The sequence below is a fragment of the Marmota monax genome, unplaced genomic scaffold, assembly GCF_021218885.2.
Source record: "Marmota monax isolate L192 unplaced genomic scaffold, Marmota_monax_Labrador192_F-V1.1 WCK01_AAM20220418_F8-fsc00011, whole genome shotgun sequence".
Classification (NCBI taxonomy): domain Eukaryota; kingdom Metazoa; phylum Chordata; class Mammalia; order Rodentia; family Sciuridae; genus Marmota; species Marmota monax.
Window position 1 is genome coordinate 14,829,829 of NW_026693082.1, and position 23,605 is coordinate 14,853,433.

General features: G+C 36.3%; 1 protein-coding gene across 2 annotated transcripts; it reads right to left on the minus strand.

Moving 5' to 3' along the window:
• Positions 1–1,137: 1,137 nt before the first annotated feature.
• On the minus strand, positions 1,138–23,605 carry Mrps31 (mitochondrial ribosomal protein S31). 2 transcript variants are annotated; one of them, XM_046454210.2, is made up of 7 exons: positions 23,420–23,604; positions 19,757–20,041; positions 16,108–16,266; positions 11,791–11,925; positions 8,351–8,424; positions 4,250–4,393; positions 1,138–1,659 (listed from the first exon to the last, which is right to left on the minus strand). In XM_046454210.2, exons 1-7 carry the CDS (start codon positions 23,542–23,544, stop codon positions 1,430–1,432), a joined length of 1,152 nt encoding a protein of 383 aa, XP_046310166.1. In that variant the 5' UTR covers positions 23,545–23,604; the 3' UTR covers positions 1,138–1,429. The 2 variants fall into 2 exon arrangements, with proteins under 2 accessions (XP_046310166.1, XP_046310167.1); XM_046454211.2 differs by lacking the exon at positions 19,757–20,041 and having other exon boundaries at positions 23,420–23,605.

The window sequence follows — 23,605 nt, forward strand, 5'->3', positions numbered from 1 at the left end:
TGTAGCCTGCAGTATCGTGAATTATTTTGCATGATTCTTGTTGACTTGTACCAGGGTCCTGGACATTGCTAGCTTGGGACCAATGTAAACTAAATCTTGTTTTGTGATTTTTTTTATTTTTTAAAAGAATCTTCAATCCTTTCAGTTGTATGAAAATAGAATCACAATGCTGAGCACCATTATGGAAAATAGTCATAGTTTAACATGAAAATACTAGAAGAGATTAGAATAAGCCCTTTTTTTTCTAGAAGTTTATCTGTTTATACTGACCTAGTCTTATGCAAGGGTAATTTGGTGTGAAATAAAATATATGCAATTACTTATATTATATATAAATATACATATATATTCTATGCATATGAATGTCTACAAATCATCTCAAATGTTACAACAGCCCTACAATGATTTTGATGTTTGAGCATGTCCTCTAAAGGTTCATATATTAGAGAGTTGGTCCTCAATGTAGAAGCAGTAGACCTTTAAGAAGTGGGGCCTGGCTGGGCACAGTTGCACACACCTGTAATCACAGCAACTTGGGAGCTCAGGCAGAAAGATACCAAGTTCAAAGCCAGGCTAAGTGATTTAGCAAGGCCATAAGTAACTTAGCAAGACCCTGTCTCAAAATAAAAATAAGGGCTGGGGATGTAGCTCTGTGTTTAAGTGCCCCTAGGTTAAATCTCTGATTTTAAAAAAGTGGGACCTAGTAAGTAGGTCATTAGGGACATGCCCTCTGAAGGGACTATTCTCTCTCACTTCTTACTTCAAGATCTCATGTCTTGAGGCTGGGGATGTGGCTCAAGTGGTAACGTGCTCGCTTGGTATGTGCGGGGCGCTGGGTTCGATCCTCAGCACCACATAAAATAAAATAAAGATGTTGTGTCCGCTGAAAACTGAAAAATAAATATTAAAAAAAAAAATTCTCTCTTAAAAAAAAAAATAAAAAGATCTCATGTCTTCCTCCCATCTTTACTCCTGCCCTTTCTGATGAGGCCCCTGTCAGAGCTCACACTATGTTGTGTGAACTTCCAATTTCTAAAGTGATGAGCTAAACAAACCTTTTTTTTTTCTTTATAAAGTTAGCCTGTTTCAGTTATTGTATCATACCAACAAAAACAATATAATGTAAGCAATTTGATGTCATCAAATATATGGCTCATAAATGAATTGTATTTCAAAGTACAGTCACTGAATAAAAATAAAAATGTTTGGGGGAAATTGTCTAAAGTTATTATTAATTCTCAGATATTCTTTTGAACCTATGAATGCTAGTGATTTTTTTTCCATACAAGGATATTTTTCAGGTACTGTCATATTTCAAAAAAAAATTCTATTTTTAAACCAGTCAAATCAGATGAAAACTTTTAGTAAAATTATTTAATTTAGTTATAATATCCATCTCCAACAGCTTGAAATAAAAATTTCCACTGTCTTAATTAAACTGTATGTTATTTTCTTTTAGAATGTCCCTTTTTTCTTTAAAATAATTTCTAAACCATTCTATGTGCTCGACCTTCTGTTTAACACTCAGATATGGGTTTTTGGAAAGGCCACAAGTCACCAGCTCCATGAAGTGGCGAATTGGTCCTTGTTTTGGAAAACCCTCCAGGTGTTTATCCAAAAATATATGTTCATGAAATTCTGAACCATCATCATCAAAACCTAGGAAAATAAGACATAAAATATAGTTAAATGCATAAACTTGGGAGTCAGACCAAGGTTTACCCACCAATTTAACCACTGTGACTTTAGGCAAATTAATTAACTTCTCTGACCATCAATTTCCTCAGGTAAATACAATTAAAAGAGTACCTTCTTAGGGTTTTTGGTAAAGATTAAACAGACACACACAATGCCTAGAATACAGCAAATGTTCAAAGTACAGAAACAATTATTATTAATATTTTAATATCAAGAGCAACCACTAAGAAAATTATACAAACTATATTTTAAAATATGTAAATAAAACAAGAAGAAATCACAAAAAAAGTTCAGGCAGCCCACAAAAAGCAAAGAAACTAGGGCAAGTTAGAAATCCCATTTCACTATGAAAAAGGCTGGGACGGGGATAGAAATGTAGCTCAGTAGTAACATGCCATTGGGTTCAATCTCTGGTACAGGGAAGAGAAAAAGAGGGAGGGAGAAAGAAGATAAATAGGAATGAGAAATAGGGAAAATGAACCAAAAACAAATAATAAAATAGGACAGACTTAAGTCCTAACAAACCAACAATTATGTTGTAGGTAAATGGTCTAAATATACCATAAAACAGAGATTGGCACAGTGTACATAAAAATATGATCCAAGTATATGCTATCTATTACAACATCATATGTCAGGAACTGCAGAGCAACTGAATATCTTATTAAATTCTCACACTCTTCCAGTGAGGTATCCTTAATTTTGCAGATGAGGAAACTGAGGACCAGAAAGTTAAATAATTTCCTGAAAGGCAAATGGCTATTAACTGATAGCTCATGTTTGTACTCAGGTTTGCACAAATAAAAAGTCTTTGGTCTGTTTGTATTACCCTGATACACAAACCACAATACTTTAAGAAATACACTGTTTTCGGGGTTGGGGTTGTAGCTCAGTGTGGGAGCACTTGCCTAGCATGTGTGAGACACTGGGTTCGATCTTCAGTACCACATAAAAAATACATAAATAACATAAAGGTACTGTGTCCATCTACAACTAAAAATATTAAAAAACAAAAAACACTGTTGCCAGGTACAGCAGTACATGCCTGTAATCCTAGCAAGAGGATCTCAAGTTCAAGAATCTCAAGTTCAAGTGAGACTGTCTCAAAAAAATAAGAGGGGCTGGGGAAGTAACTCAGTGGTACAGCACCCCTGGGTTAAATCCCCAGTACCAAAAAAAAAACAGACAAAATGCAGCATGCTACACTACTGCATATATACCATGTGAATACTCCTTAAGAGTCTGCTGAAGGATCTTTTAAGTTTCTAAAGTTTTCCTATAGAAAGCAGTATTTTATAATGATTTAAGTCAATTTCTTTTTTTTTTTCGTTTTTAGGTAGACACAATATCTTATTTTACATTTATATGGTTCTGAGGATCGAACTCAGTGCCTCATGAATGCTAGGCGAGCACTCTTCCACTGAGCCACAAACCCCAGCCAATATATAAGTCAATTTCTAATGCTCAAGTTTTCATCCTACTTATTAATCAGAAAAAATATAAAATGAAAGAATATAAAAGATTAAAATATTACACTGATATCATAATACCTCAAAGCTTAAAATATAGACTACATTTCCTGAATTAGGTGTCTGCAACTTCTAGCTAATCTTACCATAAGAATAAATGGACACCTTCCAATTGAAAATGCACCTAGAAAATTCAATGAGACTGTTTTAACTCATGACAACATGAGTGCCATAAAAAAAAAAACAGCATAGTGCAAGGAGGAAGATAAAACATCTTCAGAAAACACCCAGGAAAGTAAATAATATTCTATTACCAGTTCAAAGCGTTTACAGTATGCAAAGATTTCTAAAACCTCCTAATATTTCTGCTTTGAGCAGCTTTTAAGTGTACCTTGCAGTGGTTTTATGGATAAAAGACATGAACATAAAACTTTAAGAGTTGAAATGTTTTCCAAAATTGAACTGTAATCTCATAACCAGCAAAGAATGTCCTGCTTAGTAACTAGAAAGTATTAAGTGTAGTTCTCAATCCTTTAATGCCACAGAAATTCATATCATTTTATGTGATCCTCAGAACCATATAAATGTAAAATAAGATATTGTGTCTACCTAAAAACTAAAAAATATTAAAAAAAAGAAAAAAAGAAATTGGGACTGGGGATGCGGCTCAAGTGGTAGCGCGCTCGCCTGGCATGCATGCGGCCCGGGTTCGATCCTCAGCACCACATACAAACAAAGATGTTGTGTCCGCTGAAAACTAAAAATAAATATTAAAACAAAAAATTCTCTCTCTCTAAAAAAAAAAAAGAAAAAAGAAATTGATTTATATCATTATAAAATACTGCTTTCTATAGGAAAACTTTAGAAACTTAAAAAGATCTTTTACTTTTTTATTTTCCTTATCAAATACATAGAATTAATAAAATTCGAACACTCTTCAAAAACATTGTCAGATTTCTTCTAGGACACCATGAAGACATCTGCAGTGTTTCAGATTCATATAAACATCCAAATTCTAAAAATGAACATTTTCTAAACATGGTCTCATATCAATGTTATAAACTTCTGAAATTAACACATACCTGCTTCATTGTCGACTGGGAATTCCCAGAGTTTCCCCTCCTTTGTCCACTGAATCATTTCTTCAAACCCGTTCTGATAGGGCTGTTCATTTACTGCAGCTAGTTGCTTAGCAAATTCCACATCCCAAATAGAAGGTGATGTCTCTGTATCATAAAAATATTTTAAGTAAGCACAAGTCAACATAAATGTATTTCTTCTTTAAAATGCTATAATCAATTCTGATTTGATAATATATTTTCAGACACTGATACTCACAACTAAACAGTATATAACAAAAGCGGAGAGCTAAAACTGCAATAAAAATTATAAAGATTATAACTACAATAATGGTAAGCTTTAATTTCTATATTACTACAATTCTGAACAATTACTGCTCTATTTCAAAGGAAAAAAGGAATTTGTGTTTTGTTCAAGGGTGTTTTCATGAATATTAATATATTTTATATATTATGTCTTTTTTGGGGGAAGGCAGTTCTAGGGATTAAACCCAGGGACATACTACTTCTGAGCTACATCTCCAGCTCTTTTTATTTTAAGACAGGATGTCACTAAGTGGCCCAGGCTGACCCCTGAATTTGGGATTCACCTGCCTCAGCCTCCTGACTTTCTGGGATTATGGGTGCATACTGCCATGCTTGGTCCTGATAGATGATTTTGATCTTTAAAGTCCAGCCTATTTTCAGTCTGACAAAATTTGTCACTAATGCATTACCATTATTAAAGACAAAAGAAGTTAATGTAATAATAACGACAGAAGTACAAACGGATACTGAACACTCTATGCTATTTTTTTTTTGGGGGGGGGAGGAGGTGGTACCAGGGATTGAACTCAGGGGCACTTGACCACTGAGTTCCACTGAGCCACATCCCCAGTCCTATTTTGTATTTTATTTAGAGACAGGGTCTCACTGAGTTGCTATAAGTACCTTGGCATTGCTGAGGTGGGCTTTGAACTTGTGATCCTCCTGCCTCAGCCTCCTGGGCTGCTGGGATTACAGGCATGTGCCACCACACCCAGCTAATGTTTTTTAGAGAGAGAGAATTTTTTAATATTTTTTTTTTTAGTTATCAGAGGACACAACATCTTTGTTTGTATGTGGTGCTGAGGATCGAACCCGGGCCGCATGCATGCCAGGCGAGCGCGCTACCACTTGAGCCACATCCCCAGCCCCAGCTAATGTTTTTTAAATACATAAATTAATTTAATACTAGTATCCTATGAGTAAGGTGGTATCAATGTTGATTCATTACCATTATCATGTTATATTCTTCAATCATTTACTTATTTTTAAAATTTAAGTCATCTTTCACTGCTGGTGGAAGAGTAAAATGGTATAAGCACTTTGGAAAAACTGCCTGTTTCTTAAAAAGTTAAGAATACTCAACAATTCAACATAGCCATTTCACTCCTAGATATTCACCTAAGAGAGAAAGGTAACAAATGTTCACATAAAGATTATACTAGAGGGCTGAGGTTATGGCTCCGAGATTACAGCGCGGATCATGCTGCCTCCGTGAGAATTGGCGCATGAAGCCTGGTGGAGGGAGTGTATTCCCGGGAAGTGTGTGGAGAGTGCAGGTGAGAGTTGGGGAATAAAGAGTTGCTGTTTGAACCTACAAGGTTTTATGGCGGCTCGGTTATTTTGTGCCCAGCCAGACTGCGGCAGCTCTCATTTTATAGGTGAGTAAATGAGACTCAGGGGATAGTATGGGAGAATATGAATTTGAATCTAATTCTACCCCAAACCAAGTCTCTTTCCAGTAAGATTTAGATTACTTTGAGATAACTAGTAGGACTCGCTGTCCTTTTGCTGCAGTGGTTAAGAATTTGATGGAAATTGTGGGAATCATGGGAGAGAAGAACTCATTATGTTAGTCAATAAATAATTACTGAATGCTAACTATACTGTAGGTATTACTTAGGCAGGTAAGGAAAGAGCCATGAACAACTGTTAAATTTAAGTTCCTATATTGATGCTATTCTTGTGTTAACTGAACAAAATATATTCTTTAGACTCATACAAGTATAGTTTAGTAGAACAGTATCTTCATTACAGTAAATTAATACATAATACTCCCAATTTTTTAAAGTACGCTGGCTGTGATAATGCACACCTATAATCCCAGAGACTCAGGTGGCTGAGGCAGGAGGATCATAAGTTCAAGGACAGCTTACAGCAACTTAGTGAGAGCCTGTCTCAAAACTAAAAGTAAAAACAAAAATGACTGGTTATGTAGCTCAGTGGTAGAGAACTTGTCTCTCTTGTGGCTGTTCATTAGGTGGGAAACAGCAGCTCTCCTAACAACAAATTCCTCTTTGAGGCAAGCTTAACAGATGCCACTGGAGAATCTCTCTCCATGCCTGCATATTTGGCACTTCCTTTTCACCATATACAACAAAATGCAGGTTTTCACAATTTAAGAAGGGGGTTGTTCTATTGCTTCATCTTCAGTTCAAGTGAATGAACACTGGCTGCATCAACTTCCTTCCCCTATGGATATTTAGTTTTTGGCTCATTTTATTCAAAAAGGATTAAAGTGTTTTTTTGTTTTGATTTGTTTTTTTGTGGTACTGGGATTGAGCCCAGGTTCACTCAACTGAACTACAATCTAGCCCTTTTTAGTTTTTATTTTGAGACGAGGTGTCACTAAGCTGCTCAGACTGGCCCTGCACTTGGGATTCTCCTGGCTCAGTCACCCAAGTAGCTTGGATTATAGGTTTGTGCCACCATGACCTGCAGGATTTACAATTTAAGATAATTCCTAATATCTATAAACCACATGGCTAGGTGATTCAGGGTATACAAACATGAGTGAGACCTAGCCCCCAAAATCATGTTGACTGAATAGTGGAAAAATCAGATGTTTGTATTAGTAAGTGGTAGTAAGATTAAATACAACATTGGAGGTTGGCCTAGGAGAACCTAACTTCATATACATTACTTCTCCAAGATTCATGTTCATAAGCACGAAACAACTTTTATTGAGTGTTTAAAAATTTATTTCATCAAGAAACCAAATTTAAAGTTAATTATTTCTTTTGATTAGATTTAAAATGGAGAATTTGAAGGCTTTGACATCTTACTCAAAGAACAGGGCAAGCACAGAACAAAGACTAACCAAGTTTTAAGAAAAAATACGGGGCTGGGGCTCGGTGGCAGACCGCTTGCATAGCATGTGTGAGGCATTGGGTTTGATTCTTAGCATTGCATACAAAAATAAATAAAATAAAGGTATAATCCCCATCTAGAACTACAAAAACAAACAAAAAAACAAGTCTGCTACATATATTCCTTGAATATATGTTCTTTCCATCTCTTGAACAGTCACTACCTCATTTCAGAAAGTTACTTCTATAAGTGTGATCTCCACTTTTAGACAGTAGGTTGCCCAAAAGCAAGAATCGCAACTCATCTTTTCTTTATGTAAGAGCACAGAGTTGCATTGCAAATAGTGGGTGCTGATTAATGATTTATGTGATACCAGTAGTCAATCCATATCTCTGGATTGTTCAACTGGTAGAACCAACTTCCTTCCCATGGCCCCACAGAATGTGCTGTTTTGTTTTTTTTTTTAAATATTTATTTATTTATTTTTAGTACTCAGCAGACACAACATCTTTGTTGGTATGTGGTGCTGAGGATCGAACCCGGGCCGCGCGCATGCCAGGCGAGCGCGCTACCGCTTGAGCCACATCCCCAGCCCAGAATGTGCTGTTTTAAGGGGGAAATCTGACCAGAACTAGTAGTGTCAACAATTACATTCATAAGCATACATTCAAAAGCATGATCCAGAAAAATGACAGGAGAGAATATTAAAGTACCAACTATTATGTAATCAAAATTCTAAGAACATCTTTGAAAGACAAAAATGTTTCTCCATTTGAGGGCTGTTTATTTCTTTTTTAATTAATTAATTTATTTTTGCTGTTTATCTTTTTCTTTTTAATTTTTTTAATATCTATTTTTTAGTTTTCAGCGGACACAACGTCTTTGTTTGTATGTGGTACTGAGGGTCGAACCTGGGCCACACGCATGCCAGGCAAGCGCGCTACCGCTTGAGCCACATCCCCAGCCCCTGCTGTTTATTTCTTAACAAACCTGTTTCAGGTGCTTTTTCAGAAAATGTTTCAATGTCAAAAATATTAAGCCTCTTCCCCTTGAATAAATTTTTCCTAAGAGTAAAAACAGAAAAAAACATTTCTTAATGACTATATAAACTGTCAACAAAAACTGTTTATAAGAAGAAAACTTTTACTTGAAATATTCTATGTAGAAATGAAAAATAATTCCAATGAACCACATCAGCCATTATAGTTAAAATGCCATGCTGTTAGGACTGATAATGACATTTGAATTTTTGCTTCACAAATACAACAAACCATTTAAAACAGTTTAATTTTCAATTCACCTAATGGAAAAGACTGGTTTAATTCACCATAATTTTTATTTGATCCCTTCCATATAAAAGTGTAATAAGACCTAGTATTATGGAAAGCTACAAAAATACACTAAAATATAAGCTTCTAAAGTTTACATTGCTTTAACAGCAGAAAACAATGCAACGTTTAACTACAACTGTAGTTATAAAGTATTGCACAGCTAAATCAAAACATTCTCTTTTATTTATTTTTTTGGTGGGGGGGTGTACCAGGGATTGAACTCAGGGGCATTTGACCACTGAGCAACATCCCCAGCCCTATTTTATATTTTATTAGAAACAAGGTCTCAGTGACTTGTTTAGCGTCTCACTAAATTGCTGAGGCTGGCTTTGAACTTTTAATCCTCCTGCCTCAGCCTCCTGAGCCGCTGAGATTAGAAGCGTGCGTTTGCTACTGCATCCGGCAACATTCTCTTTCATAAAGCAATCACTCTGATGTTTAAAATATTAACTTTCTTTATATAACTATTTTTAATTAACTATTGAAATTAATGTCAGAGAGTTAACAGGTAACTTCTGGTACAATTTTAATCAACTGCTTTATGGATCAATTTACATATTTACTTGAATGAATATATTGGCAGATTAAAAACCAGTTTATAAACTGGAGAATTTGTTTTTAAAACAATTTGTAATACTTCTCTGGATCAAAATATTTTTCTCTACTAAACAAAGCTAACTGGAAAAAGTGTAAATAGTGTATTAAAATTAGAAGCGATCTCAAATCACATGTTTTCCTCTAGCATGATTCCAAATATTTTGTAAATAAATACCTTTATGCTCCAGAAAGAACTATCCTCAGTGCTTTGCATTCATTTTCCTACCCTACTTTCCCACAAGTGTATAACAAGCAAAAAGGATGATTAAATTCACGGTAAAGATGGAATGCATTGGCAAAGTATGGAAATTTAAGAGGAATCTACTAACATGGAAGGTGATGAACATTCGCTAAGTATCTACTATGTAATTGACAATTGATTCAAATTTCTCCTCTACTCCTCAAGAAAGTCATTTAAGCTACTTCACTTTGAGCATTTTATAGGAAATTAAGGTTATACAAGTTGCTCCAGTCATGGAATTAGTCTGTGGCAGTGCCAAGATTTTGAAGCAGGCCAGTATGACTCCAAAGCCAATGCACTGTACCTAATACCTCTCAGTCTATAACTCAAAGAATCAGCCCAGTCCTGGATTTTTATCTTTTCTTTTGAGACAAGGTCTTTCTAAGTTACTTAGGATCTTGCCAAGTTGCTGAGCCTGGTCTTAAACTTTTGATCCTCCTGCTGCAGCTTCCTAAGGCATGCCCAGCTTTAGTCAGCTTTTTAATGCAGTCATTATATGCAGAGAAACCCCTCCCTTACTTTCTTAAGCCTCTCCCTTGTTGTTTTCTAATTTTCAATGGCAGCTAATATTATTAAAAATCAAGTTATGATAAACCATTCAGAAGTAGTTACACAGAACCACGGAAAGAAGACTGATTCAATGAATTAGTAAGTCAAACCTCAAGTATTCAATAACATGTCACAGACATTAAATCACTTTAAATTAGTAATTCAAATATTCATCCAAAGTCACTTTTAACCGAACTTCCTCTGTTAAATGCTGACCACCTTTTTCAGTCTTCCAGTACAAATCGGTTGTTATGGACCAGGCTATATGGTCAATGACCAAACAGACTCCATTTTACCCTTAGACTCCATATCATGTAAGAAATGCTTCTCCCATGGGAAAGCCCTGCTTCTGTACCCATTAATAGTTACCTAGCATAACATATTTGGCAACACAAAATAGCAATTCTCATAAAATGAAAAATTGTTCTCTTGGGTTTCCATTTTTCTTGGGCAATATACCTTGTCAGTGATTGATTGTCTACATGTTAGAAACCATTCTCTAACTTGTACTTAACTAGGGTCATTTTGACCCACTTCCCTTCTGCTTGCTTGTTGCTATACCAACCTGGAAGTCCCATGGGAAATACCAATGTACCCACTGCACTGTCTCACTAACTGCCCAATTCAGCTTCTATACCTGCTTGCTTGCAGCTATGTTAACCCAGATGTGGTTTTTGCCTTTAAATATCCTAAAATGCTCAGGCTCAGGGCTGTTCCTTGCAGAGACAGTTATGGGTCTTGTGGGGAGCAGCTGCCGGCTGATGGGCTAAACAAAGACTCTTCAATTTGGACAAAACTGGAACTTGGTATGTTTTCTGAGTGACCTGCCCCACAACATGGTAATTTAGGATCTGGAAGGAGCTAAGTCAAATAAGTTCCTCAGATTCTATTTCAGACAAAATCCCTCAGAATATACAATGCATTGAAACTACTCCAATTTGAGAACATTCTGCTCCCCCTTTTTTTTTGGAGACAGGGTCTCTATAGTTTCCCAGGCTTATTTGGAACTTGTGATGGTCCTGCCTCCCAAGTGGTTGGTAAATAGGCATGTGCCACCACAACCAGTTCACACTTACTGTCAAAGACAAGTTAGTTTTTGTCAGATAATGCTAAATATCTGGTTCCCTCTCCCCAAATGTCGCTTTCTGGGCTTAAAGGAGAGAAAATACAGAAACTTTATGTAAATATAGAGCAGCTTTCAATTGTAAAATAACTATGCAGCTTATTTCAACACCATAAAAAGTTATAAATTAGCAAATTCAAGTTTCTATAAATATCTATCACTTTCTTTTTTTTTAAATATGGGTTGTTTCTCTAAGATATGATGAAAGAGGACTATAGAGTGATAAAGGTATATAAACATCCAGTGTTATAAACATTCAGAATGAAAAATAATGCTTCTTGTAAAACATTCATTTGTTCAGAATTCAGTCAGCTCCACTTACTCTAAATCGGGGGACCCCTATTTAACATGGGCAGCTCTGAGGCAAGACCCATTTTGCTTTATAGTACAAAAAAAGGTAGAACTGCTAAATGCACAAGATTTTCCTCTCTAGGAAATAGCATCCAGAGAGTAATAAGATATAGGCAGAGTATCCATAATGCTCAAATAACTATCAGCAATTGCAATAACACAGAATAAAGTAAATTTACAGTTAATGTTAAAAAAAAAAAATACCAACAAAATCCAATAGACTGGAAAGCCTGAATACCTTTTTTTAAGATCAGCTGTCTTCTCCTGGCTGAGAGAATGATCAGATCCTTCATCAAACTGAATCTGATGCTCTGGTCTTGTGCTAAGTCTAGCCGTAGCAGATTTGGCAATTTTCATATCTGATAATATATTACTGAAACAGAAATAAAAAAAAAAAACACTTCATATTAAAGTTAGCTATACAACAGTAATAAATGTTTTTTAAATAGGAGAAAAATTCTTATTTCATTTTCATGCACTAATGAAGCATAAAATGTTAAATTTAAAAAGTTACATTTTAATATTCACATACTATAGACCATTAAAATTTATGTTTACTACTTTTTTTTTTTTTAATTGGAGATTGAACTCTGGAGGGCTTTATCACTGCACTTTTCATTTTGAGACAGGGGTTCGTTCACCAACTCACTGAGACTGGCTATAAACTTGCTATCCTCCTTGCCTCAGTCTCCCGAGCTGCTGGAATTACAAACGTGCACACTTTCATCCAGCTTACTTGTCTTTTGAAGGTGTTCTTTAAGGCTCTAAGCAATTCAGTGAGATCCTGTCTCTAAATAAAACACAAAAAGGGCTGGGGATGTGGCTCAGTGGTTAAACAACCCTGGGTTCAATCACCAGTACAAAAAACAAAAAAGGAAGTGAAAGCTTCATTTAAAACAAATTGCCACGCAGTGGTGCATGCCTACAATCCCAGCAGCTTGGGAGGCTGAGGCAGGGGGACTGAGAGTTCATAGATAGCCTCAGCAAAAGCAAGGTGCTAAGCAACTCAGTCAGCCTCTGTCTCCAAATAAAATACAAAATAGGGCTGGGGATGTGGCTCAGTGTTCGAGTGTGCCCCTGAGTTGAATCCCTGGTAACAAAAAAAAAAAAAAGAAAGAAAGAAAAGAAAGACGAAAGGAAACATGTCTGTTCATTATCACATTATGTACAAAACCAGCAAATTAACTAAGTACATTTTCTGAAACTATTTTTTAAAAATTCTTTTTAGTTATATACAATACCAGGAAATATCCTGACATACTCACAAAAACATGGAACACAACCCACTCTAATTTAGTTCTCAATCCCTCTTCAATCTATTTACTTTTTTAAAATTAGTGCCTGTGGATACATCTGATGGTGGGAACCACCATGCCATATCATGCATTCACATACAAAAATTCAGTATCATTCTATGGTTCTTTCCTTTTCCAGTTCCTTCTTCCTCCTCAATCCCCTACTCTACTGATCTTGTCTCTGTTTTGGTGTGAAATTTCCTGTTCCTTTTTCCCTTTCTTCTTTTTCTTTTTACCCCCACCTCCACCCCAAATTTTGGATCAAACTTTGATTTTTAGGACTGGCTTATTTCACTTAGCATGATAGTCTCCAGTTCATTCCAATTACCAGCAAATGCCATAATTTCATTCTTCTTTGTGGTTGGAGTAATACTCTAATGTGTATACATTCCACATTTTCTTTATTCATTTATCTACTGAAGGGCACCTAGATGGGCTTCATAGTTTTGGTATTGTGAATTGTGCTGCTACTGATGTGGCTGCATCACTGTAGTATACTGATTTTAAATCTTTTGGATATATGCTGAAGAGTGGGATAGCTGAGTCATATGTGGATCCATTCTTAGTTTTTTAAGGATTCTCTATACTGCTTTCCATAGTGGTTGCACTAACTTGTAGTCTCAGCAAAAATGAGTGTACCTTTTCCCCTCATCCTTACCAACATTTATTATTATTTGTAGTCTTGACAATTGCCACCCTGACTGGAGTGAGATGAAATCTCAATGTAGTTTTAATTTAAATTTCTCTAATTGCTAGAGATGAACATTTTTTTCATATATTTGTTGACCATTTGTATTTCTTCTTTTGAGAAGTGTCTGTTTAGTTATTTTTGCCTACTTCCTGGGTTTTTTGTTTTTGTATTAAAATTTTTGAGGGACTGGGTTGTGGCTCAGTGGTACATAAATAAAATAAAATTATTAAAAATTGTAAAGTATTAAAAATTTTTTTGAGTTATTTGTGTACTCTATATATTAATGCTCTTGAGAAACAGGTGGCAAAGATCTTCTCCCATTCTGTAGGCTCTCTCTTTACACTCATATTTCCTTTGCTGTGCAGAAGTTTTTCAATTTGATACCATTCCACTTATGGATTTGATTTTATTTCTTGCACTTTAGGAGTCTTGTTAAGGAGGTCAATTCCTGTGCTGACACGCTGGCGTGTTGGACCTACATTTTCTTCTAGGAACTACAAGGTCTAATTCCTAGGTCTTCAATCCACTTTGAGTTGACTTTTGCATAGGGTGTGAGACATGGGTTTCATTCTACTACAATGGATTTCCAGTTTTCCCAGCACCATTTGTTAAAAAAGCTATTTTTTCTCCAAAATATTTTTGGCACCTTTGACGTTTTGTTTCTGTGTCTTCTATTCTATTCCATTGGTCTTCCTGCCTGTTTTGGTGGCAGTACCATGCTGCTTTTGTAACCATAGCTCTGTAATATGAGATCTAATATTGCAATGCCTCCTGCTTCACTCTTCATACTAAGGATTTCTTTGGCTATTCTGGGTTCTTATTTTTCTAAATGAATTTCAGAATTGCTTTTTCCAGTTCTGTGAAGAATGTCATTGGAATTTTGATAGTGACTGTGTTGAATCTGTACAGTGCTTCTGGTATGGCCATTTTGACAATATTAATTCTGCCTATCCAAGAACCTGAGATGTCTTTCCATCTTCTAAAGTCTTCTTCAATTTCTTTTTTTAGTGGTCTATAGTTTTCATTATAGAGATCTTTTGCCTCAGAGAAACTATTTTATTTTTATTTTTTAATTCTTCTTTGCCATTCTACTATTTATTTTTAATAACATTACTGAATTTACCATTTCTTTTTCAGGGGCATAAAATGTGTAACTTCCTTAAAGGAAAGTTTCACTACTCAATTTATTTTTTATAAACTAAATCTTATTCAGATTGGGGTTGTAGCTAAGTGGTAGTGCTCGTGCCTAGCATGTGTAGAGGCACTGGGTTTGATCCTCACCACCACATAAAAAATAAATAAAGGCATTGTTTGTACACAACCAAAGATATGAAAAATTGTGCACTATGTGTAATATGACTTGTAATGCATTCTGCTGTCATATATGATAAAATTTTAAAAAAGGCATTGTGTCCATGTACAACTAAAGAAAATATTAAAAAACAAAACTAAATCTTACTTAAGACATAGTTTTTTAAAAAAAAATCACTAAAATTCTATTTACAAGGTATATTTTATACATGCATATTACATCAGTCATTTTGACTTTTTCTCTTGCAGTGGGTGCTAGGGATTGAACCCATGGATTCATCCATGACAGTCAAGCATTCTACCACCAGGCCACATCCCCAGACACATTTTTTGAGATATAAGCATTACTATTCATCTCACTCCAGTCAGAATGGCAGCTATAATGAAGACAAACAACAATAAGTGTTGGCGAGGATGTGGGGAAAAAGATACACTCATACATTGCTTGTGGGACTGCAAATTGATGCAGCCAATATGGAAAGCAGTATGGAGATTCCTTGGAAAACGGGGAATGGAACCACCATTTGACCCAGCTATCCCTCTCCTTGGACAATACCCAAAGGACTTAAAAACAGCATACTACAGGGACACAGCCACATCAATGTTTATAGCAGCACAATTCACAATAGGTAAACTGTGGAGCCAACCTAGATGTCCTTCAGTAGATGAATGGATAAAAAAATGTGGTATATATACACAATGGAATTTTACTCGGCAATGAAAGAGAATAAAATCATGGCATTTGCAGGTAAATGGATGATGTTGGAGAAGATAATGCTAGGTTTAGTTAGCCACACCCCCCCCCCCAAAAAAAAAGGCTGAATGTTTTCTCTGATATAAGGAGGCTGACTCATAGTGGGTTAGGGAGGGAAAACATGGGAGAAATAGATGAATTCTAGATAGGGAAGAGGGGAGGGAGGGAAAGGGAGAGGGCAGAGGATTAGCAAGGATGGTGTAATGTGATGGACATCATTATCCAAAGTACATGTATGAAGACACGAATTGGGTGTCAACATACTTTATATACAGAGATATGAAAAATTGTGGTATATATGTATAATAAAAATTGTAATGCAAAAAAAAGTATAAAGACATGAATTGGTGTGAACATACTTTATATACAAAGATATGAAAAACTGTGCTATATATGAGTAATAAGAATTGTAATGCATTTCAATGTTGTGTATTTAAAAAAATAAAATCAATTTAAAAAAAGAGAGAGAGATATAAGCATTACTGACACAAATGATCCACTAACCTAATTTTAGTCTTTTCTCTATCCTTCTGTGCCCTTGAGTCTTCCTCATGCTGACGGAGCTGTCTAAGCAGTTCTGACTTGGTTGTCTGCTTGTCAAAAGGCAGAGAATCTGCCACAGCAGATGCAGCTTCCACCAACTCAGGACTCAGAGAATCATTTCTGAAAAAGAAAATGAAAAAGGAAGAATTACTTATGCCACTAATTTTGTGAAAAGTGAAATGATTTGGGAAGGAAAACTTGTCATTCAAAAAATACCACTCAATTCAATTTCTAAGAATTTTTAAACATTAGACAGTGGTTTTCTATAAACTTTGAAAAACTAAAATTTTAACAGATACTTCCTGAATTAGGATACTAACTCAAACCTCAAAAATTTTAAATTAATGGAATTTTTAACTAAATGTCATTTCATTTCAAATATATACATGCTGCAAGAAAATTAAAAAGTGACTAAATCTGTCATAGAAGCTCTACTCATAATAGGCCAAAACTGTACCAAACCTGAAGGTCCACCAACAGGAAAATGGATAAAAAAATTGTGAGCTAACCATACAATGTGATAATACTTGGCTCCCATCAATAATGTGAGTGAATTTCAGAGACATGAGAACAAAGGAAAGAAATATCAAGTTCAACAGGCAAAACTAATTGGATTTGAAAAATAAACAGAACAGCGGTTGCCTCAGAACAAAAGCCTTCTGATTAGGAAAACAAAAATGAAAAACTTTCTGTATTTTGATAAATATGTGGGTTACATGGGTTTACCCATCTGTTAAAATCCTGCTGATAAGATCTGTACACTTCGACATATATAAATTTTACCTGGCGGGGGCGGGGGGGGGGAAGCCATAAGTCATCATCATTGAGCAGGAGATAACAGATGATTCAAGAATGGTAAATGACAAGTACATAGAGGTTCATTATACAATTTTGTTTCCTTTGCATATGTCTTAAGTTTTCCATAAGAAAAAAGCTTAAAATTAAAACATCTGGCCAGGAACAATGGCGCACTCTTGTAATCTCAGCTACTAGGGAGACTGAGGCAGGACTGCAAATTTGAGGTCAATCCCAACAACCTAGTGAGATTGTCTTAAATAGTTTGGGGTTTAGCTCAGTGGTATAGTATCAAGGATTTAATCCCCAGAACTGTAAAACATAAATAAATTAAAAAAAAAAAAAAAACCTACTGCTGGGTGGGTGTGGTGGCACTGTCTTATAATAGCAGCAGCACAGAAGCCCAAAGCAGAGGGATATCAAGTTCTAAGCCAGCCCCAGTAACTCAGTGAGGCCTTATGCAATTTAGCAAGACCCTGTCTTAAAATAAAATATAAAAAAGGGCTGGGGATATGGTTAACTGCCCCTGGGTTCAATCCCTAATACACAAACAAAGAGCCCTACTGAGCCTAGAGTTGGAAGCTCAGTGATAGAGCACTTGCCTATCATGTGCAAGTATACTCCTAAGTAAACTGGAGTAAGTTAATAGAAAAAATATGTAAGAAGAAATTATTTACCAGTTTTTGTTTTCTTGGGGGGGTGGGTACTGGAAATTGAACTCAGGGGTACTGAACCACTGAGCCACACCTATTTTGTATTTTATTTAGAGATAGGTTCTATCGAGTTGCTTAGTGTCCTACAGTTGTGGAAGCTGGCTTTGAACTCAAGATCCTCCAGTCTCAGCCCAGATCCACTAGGATTACAGCCATGCACCACTTTTTTAAACTCTCTGAGAATTACCTCAGTGAATGAGATCCAAATTAATATATTTAAGTGGCTTTCTATATTCTGCTATTTAATATGCAAATTAAAGAAACCCAAAGCTTGCAGGATAAAGATTATAAGAATTTTACTATGATATGGAAGATCTTATAGGAAGAGAAAAACAGGAAAACAAAATATAACAATTAGTTAAAAAAAAGAAATGTGCTTTCAAAACTGTGATCTATGAACAAGCTTAAGTCTCATCCCATGTTGCTGTATTTGTTTTTTCAGCAGTACTGGAGATTGAACACAATGGCACTTTACTACTAAGCTCCATCTCCAGCCCCCTTTAAAAAATATTTATTTTTTAGTTGTAGTTGAACATAATACCTTTAATTAACTAATTTATTTTTATGTGGCTCTGAGGATCAAACCCAGGGCCTCACACGTGCTAAGCAAGCGCTCTACCACTAAGCCACAGCCCCAGACCCCTTTTTTATCTTTTATTCTGAGACAGGGTCTCCTAAGTTGCCCAGGTTGGGCTCAAACTTGTGATCCTACTGCTTCAGCCTCCCAAAGATGGTGGGATCACTGTACCCAGCCCACAGCATCTTGATACTGGTGAAAATAATCTAAATTTCAAGCAGGAGATCAATTAATAATAGTTGAAGCCTTCTTACTGGATGATTAGGGCAGGAAGTTCCTTGATTGTAAGAATGTTAAATCAGAAACTAGAAATTTTGGTCATTACTATAACCACCAGATGTAAGTTAGGTGTCACCAAACATTGAGACCCACAGATATTCATGGCCTATCCATTAAGAAGATAAAAGAGAGGGCTGGGGTTGTGGCTCAATGGTAGAGGACTGACTAGCAAGTATGAGGCACTGGGTTTGATTCTCAGCACTGCATATAAATAAATGAATAAAATAAAGCTCCATCAACATTTTAAAGAAATTAAAAGAAGATAAAAGATAGAACCACAGCAGGCTGGCACAGTGGTGCATTACAAATCCCGGTGGTGCAGCTGGCTGAAGCAAGAGGATCACAAGTTAAAAAAAAAAAAAAAAAAGAGAGAGAGAGAGAGAGAGAGAGAGAAAGATCTGCATCACATAGGCCAGGGAACTGCCTGGCTTAGTGCCCCACAACAATCAACAGCTCTTAAAAACAAGGCCATAAGCTGTTTCCAGGGTTGCTGCAAAGGACAGGCAGTGATGAGAAAAAGCTCTCAGGGAAGCCCTAAGGATGGTGGCCTTATCAGATACCTGCTGCTCTGAGGTCAGATGCAATCTATCAATCAAGGTCAATTTTGTCCTAACAACTGCCTATACTATAGTTGACTTTCTACAGTTATCAAGTTACCAGAAATGGCAGATTATATTTTCAGAGAATAGAAATAACCAGGGGTCATGTGTTTCCTCTCACATGTGGAAGCTAGAGGAGGAAAAAGGAAAAGAAAGGTAGTGGTGGGGAATCTCATGAAAATGGAAGGGAGATCAGCAGAAGAGAGGAAAGGGACCAAGGAGAGGGAGGAGAGAGAAAGGGGAAGTATTGGGGAGTGATATTGGCTAAAACATTTCAAAAAGCAAGTCCTCTACAGACATAAAACAACTTTCAAAACAAGATGTACACGATATTGTTAATTAAGTTTAAAGAAGCAACCATGTGACAGTTAATAACATTAATGACTATATAAGAGAATGTGTGGAATTCTCAATTAGACCCACTACTCTTTTCCTTTGGATTGTATACAAATATCGTTTTATTACTTAAAATATAAAACAATAAAAGCATTCCTCAAGTAATTTGAGTTCCTGTGTTTATAAGCTGATGTTTATTAATTCAACATCTCCCAAGTACTCTAATTAAAAATATTTTTAGTAAAAGAAAAAGGCTTTTTGGAATTTCAAAAATTAATTTCAAAAAACATTCAAAATGCAATTCAATTTACCCCTTCTTTGGAGCATCTCCTGGAGTTCTTCGAAGCCTGCCAATTGTCTCCAAACTTTTGAGTGTTTTCCTGCTGGGTGGCTTTGTTGTTTGTACATTTACTGTGCTTAATTCAACTTTCATACCCTTAATAATGTCTAACAAGCCTTTTTTCGTATTCTCCTTTATTCTGCCTTGGTTCTCTGAGGTCTTCTCAGGACTTGCAACAGTTGGAATACACTGCTCATCTTTCTTGCTATAAGTCACAGTGCTAGTGCCAAAATATCTTGGAATATTATTTTTTGTCCTGTAAAGACATATTAAAGAAAAAGTGAAAAATATAATGTAAAATAATTAATAACTCAAAACATTCCTTCTGCGTTTTAAATGATTTTCAATTCAAGCCTTTTCCATTTGTTTTTTTTAAATTATTACTAACAATTATAACAGTAGCAATTTACCATGTATTAGCAATTACTATGTACCTAGCCTCATGCAACATAATTTAAACATTTTCCTATATCCACATCAACATGGTAGGCATAGTTCCTGTCTTGCAGATAAGGAAACAAAGTCAGAAGTAATTTACCCAAGATCATGTAGCTGACAGATTACTAAAGCCTAAGTCTACACCGATGGGCCACAAATGGATACAGGTATGCTGAGGTAATACTGATTACCTGGTTCTTGGGGTGGCTGGATGACACCAGGACTGTTGGTGTTCCCAAGTCTGTTGTTTCCTTTCCCTCCATTTACCCCAGGATGGGTTTTATTCATTTGCTGCTAAGGATCAAACCCAGAGCTTTACACACTAGCAATGAATCACAACCCCAGCTCTCAGATATTTTCTGTGGGTTCCATAATATTAAAAAGAGTTGGGAAACACTGACATGGTTAATAAATGATTATTATTCTCAAATCCAAAATCTCTATGAAGAAAGGTTACTCACAAAAGTCCCTGTGTGCTATTTTGACCAACTTTCTTGAGAGACATACCATTTAATCAATCACTACTTGTAATGTTAAAAGGAAAATTTCTTAGACAATTCAATTTAGTAGAAGACAGGCACAGTGACATATGCCTATAATCCCAACCACTCAGAAGGCTGAGGAAGGAGGATCACCAAGTTTGAGGCCAGTCTCAGCAACTCAGCAAGGCCCTGTTTCAAGGACTAGAAATGTAGATCAGAGTTCAATCTACATTCAATTGGGTTCAATCCCTGGTACAAAAAAAATTAATTAATTAATTAATTAATTTAGTAGAGTCTGAGCAAAGTAGAATATGATCAAATCAATCTGCAAATTGGGCAGCTCCTGGCACCAGAGCAGATCCTGAAAACTCCCACCAAGAAGGTGACCAGAGAGCATTTATAGAAAAATTGAAGAGAAGAATATAAAACAACTTAATTGGTTAGAGCTTAGTCAATCAGTCAGTCAAGTGGTTATAGCTTAATTAGTTTTTACAGCTCAATTACTTAATTGGCTTCAAGCCTCCTGCAAACAACCAAAGCTATGAATTGGTTCTATATTGATTTAATCTATTGGGCCAAGGGCAGGTGTGCAATACAAATTCACGACCCCCTGCAAATATTATTTAACAGTAAGTTAAGCAAATGTGGAAAAGAGGAAGGGGGTTGTGGCTCAGTGGTAGAGTGCCTGCCTAGCACACGTGAGGCACTGGGTTCAATCTCCAGCACATTAAAAAAAAAAAAATACACACACACACACAAAATAAAGGTATTTTTAAAACAAGTGGAAAAGAGAATATTCAGTGATTACAGCTGTCCTGCTCTGTTCAAGAGGTACACTTATGAAAAAGAACACATGTGATTACACAGAAGATTTTCCTTTTAAATAACGCAAATGTCTAAATTTATTCTGGCAGGTCAAATATCTCTTTGGTATTTGATATTGAAGAATTTTAAAAACTAATGAACATGTTAGTCTGAGTAAGCAGGTATAATGTATAAAAAATTATTCATTAGCTGGGTGCTATGGTGCATGTCTGTAATCCCAGTGGCTTCAGAGACTGAGACAGAAAAATTGAGAATTCAAAGCCAGCCTCGGCAACAGCAAGGCACTAAGCAACCCATTGAGACCCTATCTCTAAATAATAAAAAGGGCTGGGCATGTGGCTCAGTGGTCGAGTGCCCCTGAGTTCAATCCCTGCTACTAAAACAAAACAACCACCACCACCAGATTCCTAAGATTCTTAGTTTGTAAGTTTGGAATGGGCTCAGGGATTTGTATATTAACTAAGACCCCAGGTGATTCTGATGCAGTCTGATCCCTGCATTAGACTCTCGGTTAAATAATATTAAATTCTCAAAGCTAACAAATAGTAGTGCTAGGACAGTGACACTTTAATATAAGGAGCAATTTTCAAAAATGCTGAAACTATTTGTTGTGATTATGAAAATGTCAGAGGCTATCACATCAGGCACTTGAAAACTGGCATGAAAAACAAACTGCACAACCAGTATCTTAATCTTAATCAATACACAGGACTCTAATTTATTGGACAATTCAAAATAAGGAAATACTGCAAATATTTTTTTTATCAGAAAGTTAGTATTAAAGGTATTTTAACAGAAAGATGGCAATGAAGAGGATGAATTTCACATATAATCTTTTTACAATGTTTTCTTTCCACACTGCTAGAGTATCTAAGAAAATAATCTATAATTATTAAAGGAATATCATGTAAATTCCATAACACTAACTTCCCACCTGTTGTTTCCACTGAGAACATCTCATCAGCACTTCAAATGCAACATACCCAAAACCTCCTTCAATAAACAGCTCTTCCCTCAGACTGACTTCCTATTTTATACCCTCTGGATTGATGGGCTTCCTACCATAAAAAGTTTTGTGTTCTAAAAACTCTGACATGTTTAAACTCTTTCTCACAACTCTTTCTCATTCTCTTGTTAACACTTGATGATACTTTAATCCTCTAAGGCAATCAGCTGAAACCTTTTGCTCTCTGACCACTCTACCATTATCTCATTATGTCACATCCTATTAATTCTACCTCTGGGGTTTCCTTCTCCATCCAGCTGATCCTTCCCATTCCTCTGCCAGAAACTTGCTTCATCACTGCATTAAACCAAACTGGTCCCAAACAGTTTTGCGTGGACGTATGCAGTGGAATTAGGTTTTCACAACCAAGCATACCAAAACAAGCATGCCACAACTCCTTTACCTTCTCTGGTTCACATCAACCAGTCGTCCTCCTTCAGATTTTACCTGGCTTCTCTTCCAGAAAGGATACCCTAAATCTCTCCTCCAAGGTTTAGGTGTCCCTATTTGCTCTCCCAGCAATTACTTATTGGATGAATACAGCACACTGGGCGCACCTAAACTGCTATAGCAGTTACTTCGTTATACTTGAATCACCTACTTGGTAAACCTATGCAGTCGGGAATGGCCCAACTGTCTTGTTCCAGGCTTAACACCAGTAATGACACACTGTAAGTACTTCCAATAATAAACTAAATAAATGAAGGGGAAGGGATGAGACCATAAAAAAAAAAAAGGCTGGGGGACAAAATAACTTCGCCTCTCTGTAGGACGATTAGACAGCTTTTAGACTCTGAGGGTTATAACCTCGACCCCAGAGAGCCGGGAACAACAAATGCATGCACCGGAGGGGTGCGGGGCCAGTAGCTCTGAAATGCAGTACCTGACCGTTCGGAGCGGAGCACCAAGCAGCACGATTGCAGCCACCGACGCTTCCGGGGTTCCGGAGGGACAAGAGAGGCGGGTGAAGGGGCGAACAGGTAGAAACGACGACATCATAGGGAACATGGCCGAGGAACGAAGTAAGAAGGCAGCCAGAGTAGCGCGTCCTTTTTCCAAAAACGTCCCC